We start from the raw sequence: 13,096 nt of genomic DNA, 5'->3' as shown, positions 1-13,096 counted from the left end.
TTACCAGAGCTGGACATTTACTCTTGACTGGAATGACTAATAATTTGTACCTGCTCACTTTAAATGAAGTCTTGTCTGAAAACTTATAGACTATGATTAAAACTATTTCAGAGACATCTTCTGGTGTTCTTGAAGTAACTTAAAGCACTGGTTTGCTTCACCTATTGCAGATTGCACTAAAGCCTTGTCCTCCTTCCAGGAATTCTGCATTAAAGGGGCTAAACAGCAGGAAACTCAGAGCTGGTCTGAACTTTGACAGTCAGCCTACTTTTATTCACTGCATTCTAAAGACCATTGTCACATTTAATTTTTCATTTCCATGAGATTTTAATAAAAGCCCAGGAGGTGAGAAAGAGATGGGCTAAAACTGATTCCACCCTTTTTTCTCCTCAATTGAAATTCTTTGTTATGTAGTATAAAACTAGCTTGAATGTTGTTCAGCAACATGAGCAACATGCTTGGCTTGGCTGAGCTGTGCCAACTTCTACTTGGAGTACCTCCTCTGACATCCTGAGGAGTGCTGCTCCACAGAGTAATGATGTACTCAGTTGCTATGCCCTCTGTGTTGGAGGTATAAGAGCTTCCTTGCTTATTCCATACCATCTAACATGGTGTTGCTTCTCCCACCCTCTTGGATTATTACATTAAAAGTTACTGAATGACTGGGGGCCTTATATTTTGTAAATAGACACTTACTCCAGAGCTTTGAAGGAAAACAAGTAGTAGATTGAACAGCAAATGCTGAGAGAAGAGAAAGGCTTTTCTGTCTCTCCATTACAGATGAAAGATGAGAGAGAGGGGATGTAGGTAGGCAATGACAGGATGTGAAACCTGAGAAGTTTGAGTTTTGTGTGAATCTGTGTAAGGTTACTGAAAGACACTGAGTTGAGCAAGCCAGAAGCTTAAAGCTACTTAGCAATAAAAGCCATGGGGAGTTCAGTAGGAGATTTTTCAGGTTAGGAACAGAGTTTCTAGCAAAACTGAGAAGCATTAAAGTTGGCTGAGATGGAGACTACCAAAAGAGATGTCTTGGGAGTTCTCTGCTATTGTTACACTTTCATATGGAGACTCCTAGTGACTGTTTCCCCCAGTGCCTGTGCATCAAAAGCACATTCTGAGTTCTGGAGCTAAGTATATGGCAGCATTCCTTCTTTGTGTTTCAGGGCTGCTGCTGGTATTGCAGGGCTGAAGCAGAAAGAAGTCAAAATTGATAGCTGCTTTTATTAAAAGAAAAAAACAACAAAACAAAACCCTGCAAGAATTTTTTCAGCTCTGTAAGTTTATTCTACAAATTATTCTGTACCTGCTTCCAGGTGCAAAATGTTAGTTCTTGCTCCCTGGAGAAAAATAAATGTATTTTCTAAGATAGGGTAAATGATCTGTAGAGGAAATCTTATCACTGTATTTATAACAAACAAGCTCCCTGGAAGTATTTCCTCAACGTCTTTAAATTATACTTAATCTGTATTAAAATTGTTAGGTCTAAATTCTTGCAGATCTGTTATAAGTAAGAGAAATTAATTCACATTTTAGCATATTAGGGCAAATTTGTCTCTCCTGTTTATTCCATGTGTTTTGGTGGAACTTTGTACCAGAAGTGCATTTGGGACTTCTGTTTTCTTACCCATCTACCTCTTACCTACCTTAAGGGTAGCAAATTTCAGTGTAAATATTGTGAATTTAAAAATCAGCTAACCAGCACATTTATATCTGGCTGTTACCTTGTCCTGATACACAAAATGTTGCCAGACTTGAACAGAATAGATGCATGATACCTTTTTTCTTTGTTTGTTTTAATGATTTTTAAATTTTTGGAGGGTAGTCATATAGTTTCCATACTGAACAGGGATGACCTCAGTTGTGTTTTCATACCCTGGTGTTTCCTACATTTGTTCAACTTACCTGTGGCATAGCATTGAGCCAGAGAAGTCTCAGAAGCCAGAAGTGAAAATTATACAGTTAATTAAAAAAACCCCTCCAACAACCAACAAATAAAAAAAAGCACCAACTCAGATTATATATTCTGTGCACAGAATTGGCCACAGCTTGTTCTCTCCAGCAAGTCTGAAATGTGGAAGTGCCTTAGGTGAATGTGTTGGCATAGCAACTTAGTGAGCAGGAGGGTGCCATCCATCACAGTCAGAAGAGAGGGTATGTTGTGATATTGCACTACTGCCACTTGTTTGCAGATCTTCTGGGCCTCACAGTAAACTCATAAAGATTCAGTTCAAACTTCTGAGAACATTTGGTCCCTGTAGCACACAGATTGTAGCTTCATGTGGTTATTACTGACAGTGTTGTCACAGTCACTCCCATAACAGCAGGCTCCCAACCTTGTCTTTACTGTGCTGAGAAGGAGCAGAAGGTCCACTTAACCACCAGCACAGTTCTTGCCTTCATCATCATCCACTGATAGTTTATTATTTCTTCTCCCAGGATTGTTCAAAGGCTGCAGATCCTAGATGGAATACCAGGCTGTTCCTCACTATTGGGATAAAGGAAGTAGGAATGCCTGTTCTCTGGGGGAGGGAAACAAAGGTGTTACAGAGAGCATGCAAAGCACTTGTACATGGATAGCAGCATCAAGACTCAGGTTTATTTGAGTGAGAACAGACAATCAGAGCTTGGTCAATGCAGACATGCTGCTATGAATTTATTTATTTTTTATTTAATATTTTTAGCATAAAAATTGATGTAGAGGCTGTCTGTCATTGCTTTTTAAGCTGTGTCTCCAGTGGAGATGTGTTTGTGTCTATGTGGTCATAGTGCAATTCACTGTGGGTCAAAAGATTGCAAACTCCAATGGCTGCAGTGGGAGAACTCACAAAACCTTCCAGCAGAGACAGAGAAATGACACAGAGAGAACTGGTTTGTCTCTTCCTAACTTGATGCCACTTTGTCTTCCTAAGGCTGAAAGCCAAGGCTCATAGGGATTTGAAGCCTTAAATCCTGGTATCAGGGAGAGGGGGGAAAGGAAGCAGTCCAAGGAATGCTGGTGAAAGGTGCCAAGCATGCAGCAGGGGAGGCCTGTGGGCAGGAGTGCGTGTATCTCCTGGCCAAAGGTCTGGATTAGCTACACTAAAGGGGACTTCACAAGTCATCACTTGGGAGCTTTGCAGAGTTAAGGGAAAACATGGATGTTGTAGGACTCATTATACTGCTCTTTGTGCTTCAGGGTTGACGTAGCTATTAAGGCAACATTCGCTGCTTTGAATTTTGAAAGTCATAGCATTTGTTTCAGATCTCAGAAAGAGGTTAGCATTTACAACGTGCCACATCCTTATTTAATCAAAGCTTTGCATGAGGCTTTAGAGGAATGGAGCACACAGCCCATACATTAAAATTTTACATAGCAAGTGAGGGCATTGCTCTTAACTAAGTGAAAAAGAACCTCTGCTGGCATGCAAAAGCCTTGTATTACAAAGCTTATGCTTTTATTGTACAGAGGTTCTGTTCACATCTTTTATACATTTTATAAATGAGGTCTTGTGATTCTTTGCTAGTCTGGAATCAGTAAGGGTCACTGCATTTGCAAACCAATGGACAAGGCTTCAGCTGAAGCCAGTAAAACCTCTTTACCATATGAAGGTAGAGCATTGAGACTTGAGGTATATTATTTCTGTTTCATATACTGTCAGAGGGTAGGAGACACCAAAGCTTGTAGTAGCTGCACTAAACACAAAGCATTGTGCAAAATCTAATGATCTAATACAAACCCTATGCAGGACCACAACTGTAATAATCACAACTAATAACTTGCTTTTGAGTCCTGTTACTCAGCAGTATCAAAGAGCTATCTGCTACCTCTAAATATAGATGAAAAAATGACACAAATATTTGGAATGTTAATTTCATTTTTCTTATGAAATTGACAACTGGACACTTCATGACAAAAATCTTGAAGTCTCTCATTTATAAAACCTCCAGCTATGAGTGCTTTGTGGTTTCAGCTGGATGGTCAGCATTTTCTGACACATATATTTAATCCTAGTGTATTGTGTCCTGAATTACGGAGTTCTGTATAAAAATGGAAATATTAATTAGAAAAAGCTGTGTAAAGAACAAACTTGTCTGGAGATTTAAATGCTGCTGACTGAATAATGCATTGAACTGTCACAGCAACAGTTTTGTAGTGACTCAAATTCCATGAATATTCAACAGAGTTGTCCTGAATGAAAAAATTCAAAACATTTCTTTCCAGGGAACTGCTGAAGTTTTGGGTCTCCTTCACTAGGAGCAAATGTTTTCTTTGTTAGCAAAGCACTTGATGAGCAAGAGGAAGTTATGGGACTATTTTGCTTTACCTGTGTGGAGCTGGTGGTATGGATACTCAACCAACATCATGTGAATAATCTTCTAATTAAGAATAATTCAAATCACATTTCTGTATGCCTAAACCTCACCTAGGGGAGAAGGATATTAGAGCTGATAAATGCCATTTACACCTTCCCCAGAGAAGAGATTAACCCATTCTCATCCTTTCTGTCTCTGCTGCTGTCTATAAAAGGGGTGCTGCAATCCTGGGCAGCAGTGTTCAGTCTCAGGATATGGAACATGTACAACACAGTTGCTCTTGCTGTTCTCTCCTTCCTTTTAAAAGCATCTTGCTCCATCTGCAGTCTTTTTCTTGAGCATCCTCTGACCTGAATTGCTACAGGAGCTGCTAGGTTGTAAGTGAAGACATGCCCTATTTGGCATTAATGTGGGCATGAGGATTTGCCTTAGGAAGGGTATGCTTCCAGCTGGCTGAGAATAACAACCCTCCTGTGCCAGGATTAGCTGGATTTATTCATTGCAGCATTTTTTAAAATGCTGAAGAGCTAGGACACTGTGGGTCTTACTTGTTTTTTATTAGGACAGAAGTTTGTGGATTTATGAGTCACATGTATTTCTTCCAGTGTGCCGGTGTGCATATGTGTTCATATGTACAAACATAATAAACCAAAGTAGATAAATTATTGCAGAATAAAATCACTTTTCTAGCAATGTAGAGACAGAACTGATTCACTACTAGAAGTCTAGAATCATTAAAGCATGTTATCTAGAAACTTCTGCCAAAATGCTGGTAAACAGCACTTCTGTCTGAAATGCAGATTTCAGTTTGGTCAGTATTTTCATTTTGAAGAATTCTCTCTAGGAAAAGTCTAGGAAAGAAGTTAATGGAGAAGATTATTTCTAGATTTTCATTTCAGTAAGATCTGCCCATATAATGTTATCTTAGAGTGGAGATGCAGCTGGCTAGCTCACTGTTCCAGTGGTGCATAACATCAGTGTCACTGACAGTTCTTTTGGCTGTAGAAACCTCCAACTTTCAACAATCTCAAATCCTTTTTATTAATATTCAGTGCAAGAAAAGATTTCTTTGCTAATTCAATTCTGTCCTAAATCTTTACTTTTCACACTATATTACTGGAACTAACTGCATGTTAATAAGCTCTACATTAACCATCTGCATTTTAGCACAGTGGATCTGTGTGTCCTAGAAACAGTAGCTCTGAGTGAAAAACATAAGGTACTTTGGACTGCATTCTCAGAAAGCACTGGCTACATAGCCTTTGCTGTCTGACTCTCTAAATCCACTGCCTTTTTTCATACAGTGTTTTCAGCTCATTTAGATGGCCATAGTAGAGAAGAAATTGTTTAGTTCCTTTATTACAAAGATCAAAAGTCATGTTTACCATTTACATACACAATTTACAAATTATTCACACAGGAAATAACGGATATGCAGGAACTGGCAGCTTTCTTCAACCCAAGCTGGGGACGGGACAAGTGCAGTTGTTTCCTTGCTTCCCTGTCTTTACTGAAATAACAGATATGTCTGTTTTGTGTTTTCTCTTTTTGTTAAACACTGATCTAGTGTTTATGAAGCACCTTTAGTCATAACTATGCAAATGCTTACATGCTTATCTTTATTTGAAAGAGTGCAGTGCATGTATAAACATGCACTGGGATCTGTGCCCTTCACACTACTGAGTGTTTGTTGGTCAGAAATCTTGTCAATAAATACAGTGGTCAGGCTTGAAAATGTTAATTTGTAAGATTTAAATTATTCCAGCAATGTGCCATAAAATAAAAATGGAGTTTAATATCAGAACTCTTACTCTAAGAATTAAATTAAGTATAGCTGCTGTATCTCTCAAAGATACTGTATGATCTTAAGATAGGTCTTAGCCATGTTGTTAGATGTCTTGGATAACACAACTGGTTTATTGCTCTTCCTTCATCAGGTTTTATACCATTTCCTAATGATATTTCAAAGACTGGGAAACTTGAAAAAGAATCCTCTTTGAGAGATTTGGTAAATTAGCAAACTTCACAGAATATTTTACAGCACTTAACAAAAGGGAGAATGAGTTCCCAAATCACTTGGTATGAGAGCACAATACCAACAGTGCATTAGCTGCCATTTAGCTAAACATACAAATAACCATATTTTTAATTTTTGGTGTCCACTGGGAGGACATTACAACAAAATGCATGAAGGAACACACCAATTTTGGAGCAAACACAAATGTAAATACAGAAATCACCAATGTGATGTTAATCCAAATTCTAAGCAATGAAGCAAAACACTTCACAAAAGTTGTTACATCTAGTCAGAATAATCCAAATACTTACAACAGTATTATGATATGACTTTCTACCCAGCTATCAGATATCCTTTACCATGAACCTTTCAGTATTCTCAGGGTGACAGATAAAGAACGTTGCAGATGCCATGGTAAACTTAAAATACAGTAATAGGCAAATATTTTAGTGGCACCACCTGTATATACAATGTAGTTGTTGGAACCTTATGGACAAAGCAGTGTTACAGTATGCCTTGGTTAAGGCTTCTTGCTGGTTTAAAAGGTAGATTTCTCTTTAGAGAGATTGTCCAGCAGTATTGGTTTCCCATCTCTTCAGTGGAAGGTCTCTTTATTGATCCACATGAGACTGCGTGTTTCATTTGGTTTGCATTCGTACTCAATACTGCCAAAGCTGTTTCCCCATTGGCAATGATCCCGTTTGTGGTAGTTGTAGAATTTGACTTGCCAGACTGTCTCAAAAACGCCAATGTCATTAAACTGTGAGGAAGAGGGAATACCAGTGTTAGTCAGCTGATTATTTTGTTGGTTTCTCTCTCATCCTGAGAAATAACACTTGTGAAACTGCAGAACATAAAACACTTGTTATAAGGACTATTGTTTATTGAGATCAATAAATCAAAGACCTGTAAAACCTACTCTAGCAATCAGAAAGTCTTTTATGTGCAGCCATACATAAAACATGAAGGATCAGATTCTGTATGTACTGTTCTCTTGCACTCACATCTGGGATAGGTGAAGGAGTAAAAATATTTAAATTGCCATACACATAAATGTTACTAACAACAAGAATCAAAGCCATAATCTTTCTTAGGATGACACAGTTTGTATACACTGCAGATCATGTACCAGTGATCTGCAGTGATACAGACCATCACTTTACCTTTATACCATACCTAGAGGCTGCAGTTGGGATTGGGAAGATTCTTCTTTTTCTTAGTCTGAAACATTTAATGTGTCTGCATTTTGGAGTCTTGTGTCTGCAATGTTCTTGACTGAGATGTGTGGCTCTTACTACTTTCCTGGGATCCTATTTCACATATTTAAATGAGACATAAGCAAGGGAAGTTCTGTGTGCATATCTGTAACTGCTAGTTGGACTGTGGTAGTGCAGCTGAGTAATAGGAGTTAGTAAAGAGATAATCAGTGTGCTGACCAGGTAAGTGTCTCATACAGTGAAGTAGTGAGACATTGACTATAAATTGTCTGTGAATGCAGCCTTGAAGTGAAGGAGACTATGGCTATAGTATGTTCTGTAAAATGAAGGTGTTTTTCTTCTTTAAGCCACTGCTAGACACCTGTACAACATCAGAAAAACCTCAGTGAAGCTGTCAAGCATAATTTATGATTTCAGTTTTGGTAATGGAAATGGTAATGGAAAATTTGAGTTCCTATGCCTTGAGACATTGCAGAGAATCTCAAGTGTGAAGCCTGTGTGTATTGCCATTGGTCCCAAGCCAGTATGGCTTGTTGATTGTGTTACGTTGTTAGAAGATACTAAATAGTGAATTTAGTGCTACTGAATGGCACCATTCTTCTGTGTTTTTTCCCTTTAAGTATTTCCATCACTCACTTTAATGACAGCTTCTTCACTTGACTGTTTTCCATTCCTATCATGTGCCTGGGAGCTGATCTTTGATCATCTGCCTGCTATAATCACACTTGCAAAGTCAGTATGAAAGCCCTTTTTGAGAATTTGTTCCTGATTTACAAGCAGAGTCTCCTATATTCAGATTTTTCAGAAGGACACATTTGTTGTTGTTGTTTAAATTCAAGATGTGGTTTGTAAGGTTCTGGTGTATAGCAGACATTACTTTAAACCTTCCCTCCGCCCACTGTAGTAAGTTAAATTTAGCCTTGACAATAGCAGAAGTTGCTGTGTCCTGTAAGTGGAGGGGTTTTATTCAGCTCCAGTTACAAGTGTTACCTTGAAGGAGTAACTGAAACACTTCTGTCACTTCCTTTGACTAAGAAAGAATCGGATGGACAAGCTATTTTCTCTCTCCCAGCAACTAAAATCTTAATTAGGGATTTTATTTTTAATCAATCATCTTTGATAGTACATGATGCACTCATAATGCATGACAGTAAAGGTTAAGCACATTGAATATTAATGTACACAGTCCACAAAATTCATCAGAGGGGGAGCATCAGCCATGCTCAGAGTAGAAACTAACGAAGAAAAGGCATTTCTAATAACATTTGTAGAAGGTGTTATGACATAGGAGCAGCATTTCATTTCACTAATGTATGAAGGATCTGAATTTCAAAAAGACAGATGAAGAAAGAAAATTTAGTTTTCCTTCAATGACCCAGTTTGCTGAGCTACCCTGAGTAAGTTTGTCTGCTGTGGGTTTCCAGGAGAAGGAAAAAATTAATTGCAGAGCTTTTCTACTACCATGTGCCTCCCCCAGCCCAGTACTTAGCACACACAGAAGCTTTGTGGTGTGATGAACATTCTGCATCCTCAGAGCTCCCCTGAATTCCCATGGCTCCTGCAGCTGAATCCTGGCTGCTCCACTGAGCTTGTATATGGGCATCCCCAGAGAGGAAGAACAGCCCTACTCTTTGCAGGTCAGGCTTCAGGTTAAGTGTATTTCCCTGTCTGCTCTTCTCTGTCATCTGGTGCTGTAGGAGTAGTTATTCAATCACTCCCTCTACATTTGCATGCTGAGATGATTTGATAGCTATTACTGCAAATAGAGTTCTAGCTTCTTTATTCAATCTTAGACTAGTCTGATCAAGAATAAAATTAGGCCCAAAACCAGGCTTCTAACTTAGTTTACACCATTTGCCAGACAGTTTATCAGTTTCTGGATAGTGTGCATGATTGACCAGTCAGGTAATAGAAACAGATAATCAGATTCTGGAATTCAGAAACAGGATTGCTGTTTAACATGTATAAACTCTGGCATGTCTACTAGCCAATTAATATAGCAACACAAAGAATTATCTGCTTAAAGTTTCAAAGCAGATAGGAAGGAAGTTCTTATGGGTCTTTATGGACCATAAGTCATTCAGACACTAGATGGGCAGTATCGGACTAGTTTTTGAATGCAGGACTGATCTCACAATCTATTTCTAATGTGAAGTCAGTTTTTCTGACTCAAATATTGTCCTTACCACTATAGGATGCATCAGGATTCTGTCTTTTCTAGAAAAGGAAGTGGAAGCAGAAGTTCCTCATAGCTGAAGGAAACAGGAAAATTTAAAGCTATTTGCAATGAGCTCAGTTTTGAAGATTCAGGAAGTAGGTATTCAAAGCAGTTTTCAGACTGGGGTATCTGAGACTTGTTCCCTAAATCTCTTACAGCTCTGCTTAGCTAAGCAGCTAAATGATGAGTTAAACATGTAAATCCTTATTGAGATGCCTATGTTTAATACTTAAAAGTATCAATTCTGGGTATCTAAGTCTCTACTGATCAACCTATCTATCAAGATCAGTTCCTAAAAGGAATTGAGGACCTGGTTAATGCTTGAAAATCCTCTTAGCTTCGTGGTTGATATCCCAGGATCTGATCTGTAAAAGCAACTCTTCAGGCAAATATTGTGGCTACTCATTCTGATGCTGCAACAAGCCATGTCAGAGCTTGTAACTGAAAATCAGACTCTCCTTACATTTCAATCATGATTTGACTTGGTTTTCTCCAAAGGAAAAGTTAAACTTCTAGATTTTCAGAGTTCACTTCAGTGCTGCACTTAAGGGTAAAGGTGACCATCAAAATAGGGATTCCTTAGTCAAAGCAGATGTTTTTTTGGGAATGTTGTCCTTTCTCCTCCTATTACAAGGTACAATGATCAACAGTGGCATCCAGCAGTTTTGTTCAGCTTGTTGTGAAATAATACTGTTTGGTTTTCCTGGGTGTTAAAAGGAGATGGTTGCATATAGAAATGATAAATGTAGTACTCCATACTAGTCTTAATAACATAAGATTATGAAATAGTAATGTGATGTGGGTCTCCAAAATTAAGTCAGGCACACTGTAATTATTAGAAACACCAAATGGAGATGTTACAGTTCTTATTCAGAAGGGGATTACTATACCAAACTATGATTCCAGAAAAAAAATACTGAAGAGCAACATGAAATCTTGTGTGCTGTAAGCAAATGTCATAAAAATGCTGAAATCTGGTGGGCTTGCATAACAGACTCTTAAGAAAGCTTCAGATGAAGATGGCTTACTGCCCTGATTCCTTTTTTTGGTACAGAAGACATGGAATAAACAGCAGGAATCTCTCACAACTATAGTCAGGAGAAGGAGAAAACAAACTGCCAAAACTGAGCATGCCACCCAAAGAGTCCTGTGGAAATCTGCCTGCTGCTCTTCTGTCAGCTCTGCTGCCTTGTGGGCTGGAGCTTTTGTCATCTCACTTTGGGGACATGGAGCCTCTTTTTATGACTGGGGTGAAGAGCCACTTAAATATAAACTTAGGCTCATGGATGCAGATAATGGAAACATATGGAAAAAGAGAGAAAACAGCCTTGGGTGTTGTTCTCATGCATGCTTTTAGTCTCTGGCAGGTTGTCAGGCATGCTGAAGGTGACAGATGGAAGGGGAGAGCAGCCACCCCTTGTGCTTGGGGCATGCTCTGCACTAAAAGAAATGGTGCTGCCAGGCAAAAGAGGGTCCCTGTATGCCAAGGGATTGGATTTCTGGCCACGAACCTCTGGGAGCTGCCTGATATATGTATTATGTCCTGTAGAAGGGGTGGGAGGTTCAGCTCACAATTCTTTCTGCTGCAGCACCCCAAAGGGTTTTGCAGGTTGTCCTGGGGTGACAGGTCCCTAAACCAGGACAGAGGTCTCTAGAAAACTTCCTGCTTCTTCCTGGCCCCTGCTGTTTTCCTGGGAGAGAAGGCAGCAGGACTTGTATTTTCCAGCTATGTTCTGGCCAGCGACCTTACTGACACAAAGCAAAGAGGAAGGCGGCAGCTGTGATCAGACTTTGCCCTGGAACATTTCACCACACTCTCTCTGGGAGTCAACCCCCTGCTGCCCTCCCTTGTCCTCTCATGCCAGGCTTGGAGAGCCACATACCTGCATGTTGACTTGGATGGGCTGTCTCTCCCCACTTTTGGTATGGGGCACCCCTTCCGTGTCGTAGATCCCTGTGTAAGAGGCCACCTGTGCATCCCGTGATTTTTCTTCCAGCGGGACATTGACACCGCCGATGCCCATGGTCCTACAGAAAGAGAGGATCCAGCCTTTCAGCCCTGAATTCCCCCTTCCTTGGCAATTTGGAGCCTGCACGTGGGTTTGCAAGCTTGGTAGCCTCTGTGCTGGGGAAAAGCTTCGGGGATTTTAGCAGGCCTGCCTGTGCTGCTGACTCACTGGGGCTCCTGAAATATGTCAGGGCTCTGCAGTCACCCAGGGAAGGAGTAGCAGGGAGAGGCAGGCGGGATCTGATTTCGAATGGATAGGGAGAGGTTAGTCGAAGCTCTTCTGCGGGGCTGCGCCTCCACCCAGAGCTGGTTCCCCATCTGGTCTCGGCTTTGCCGCGCCGCAGCGAGGCTGGGGCACTGTGTAGGAGGGGTTTCTTCCTCCAGCGAAAACCGCGGGGAAGGAGGGAGAAAAGGAGCTGGGCTTGAAAAAGCTCCGGGAGAAGGTGGGGAGGGAGAGGGAAGGCAACGACTCCCAAGCGTGGCCGCCCCCCCGAGCCGGCCAGGCGGAGCACTGGGAACAGCTGGCCAGGGACCCAGAAACGGGGAGGGAGAAATCACGGAACCCCCGCGCTGTCAGCCTGCCAGGAAAAAACATTAAACGTCTAAAAATAAAGCAGCGGGGAGGGAGGGGAGGCCCGGGGGAGCCGCCCTGAGGAGGACGGCCGCACTTACGTGGCCTGGACGGTGCCGGGTCGGAGCGACACCTCGATCTTGTATTTGGCCCCGGTCAGCAGCTTGATGGTGCGGTTCTGGCCGAAGCGCTGCCCGTCCACCTTGAAATACACGGCCCCGTCGTTGGGCTGGATCTTGAGGGAGACGCTGATTTTCACGAGGCCGGGGATGTCGCCCATCGCTTGCGGCCGGGGGGGCCTGCGGGCTCTGCGCGCGTCTCGCCCCCTCCGAGGAAAGGCGGCTGGCCGGGAGCGAGGGAGAGGAAGAGGAGGAGGGAGAAGGAAGAGGAGGGGCTGCCGGATCCCAGCCAGCCCAGCCCTTCCCAAAAGCAGCGGATGAGATGCTTGATTATTTATTTTCCCTCCCACTAATCGCGGTGTAGCATCTGGGCGGTTGATGTGTCTTCCCCCATCCCCCTTCTTCCCTCCACCCCTCCCGCCTCCACTTCATCATCCCGCCCTATATCCCGGTTTGGGGGACATTTGCAGTTGCTCAGATTGCAGCCGGTTTCCAGGGAGTTAATCCGGCCCCGATTACTGCAGCCGTAATCCCGCGCTTCGTCCGGAGGAAACGAGAGGGGCCCGGGCGGGGAGCCGCGTTCAGCACCACGGACAGCGGCGTGGGCAGGGCGCGCTCCGCGGGGTCCCGCCTGCGGGGAGCCCCCAAATCAC

The 13,096-nt window shown here is 41.8% G+C and overlaps 1 protein-coding gene across 1 annotated transcript; it reads right to left on the bottom strand.

Annotated features, from left to right (window-relative positions):
- Window positions 1-5,625: 5,625 nt before the first annotated feature.
- Window positions 5,626-12,709, bottom strand: CNRIP1 (cannabinoid receptor interacting protein 1). Its single transcript, XM_015620743.2, has 3 exons — window positions 12,426-12,709; window positions 11,629-11,773; window positions 5,626-7,070 (listed from the first exon to the last, which is right to left on the bottom strand). Exons 1-3 carry the CDS (start codon window positions 12,602-12,604, stop codon window positions 6,906-6,908), a joined length of 489 nt encoding a protein of 162 aa, XP_015476229.1. The 5' UTR covers window positions 12,605-12,709; the 3' UTR covers window positions 5,626-6,905.
- Window positions 12,710-13,096: the final 387 nt, after the last annotated feature.

This window comes from Parus major, chromosome 3 (genome assembly GCF_001522545.3).
Source record: "Parus major isolate Abel chromosome 3, Parus_major1.1, whole genome shotgun sequence".
In the NCBI taxonomy this organism is placed as follows: Eukaryota; Metazoa; Chordata; class Aves; order Passeriformes; family Paridae; genus Parus; species Parus major.
This window is presented reverse-complemented; position numbering and strand designations above follow the sequence as displayed.

What these genes read in the sequence shown, in the direction of transcription:
- CNRIP1 (XM_015620743.2), bottom strand. Translation starts at nt 12,604, where the DNA reads ATGGGCGACATCCCCGGCCTCGTGAAAATCAGCGTCTCCCTCAAGATC. An exon ending in CCCGGCACCGTCCAGGCCAC is followed by an intron (nt 11,774 to 12,425) that starts GTAAGTGCGGCC and finishes CTCTTTCTGTAG; the next exon opens with GACCATGGGCATCGGCGGTG. An exon ending in CCATCCAAGTCAACATGCAG is followed by an intron (nt 7,071 to 11,628) that starts GTATGTGGCTCT and finishes TCTTCCTCACAG; the next exon opens with TTTAATGACATTGGCGTTTT.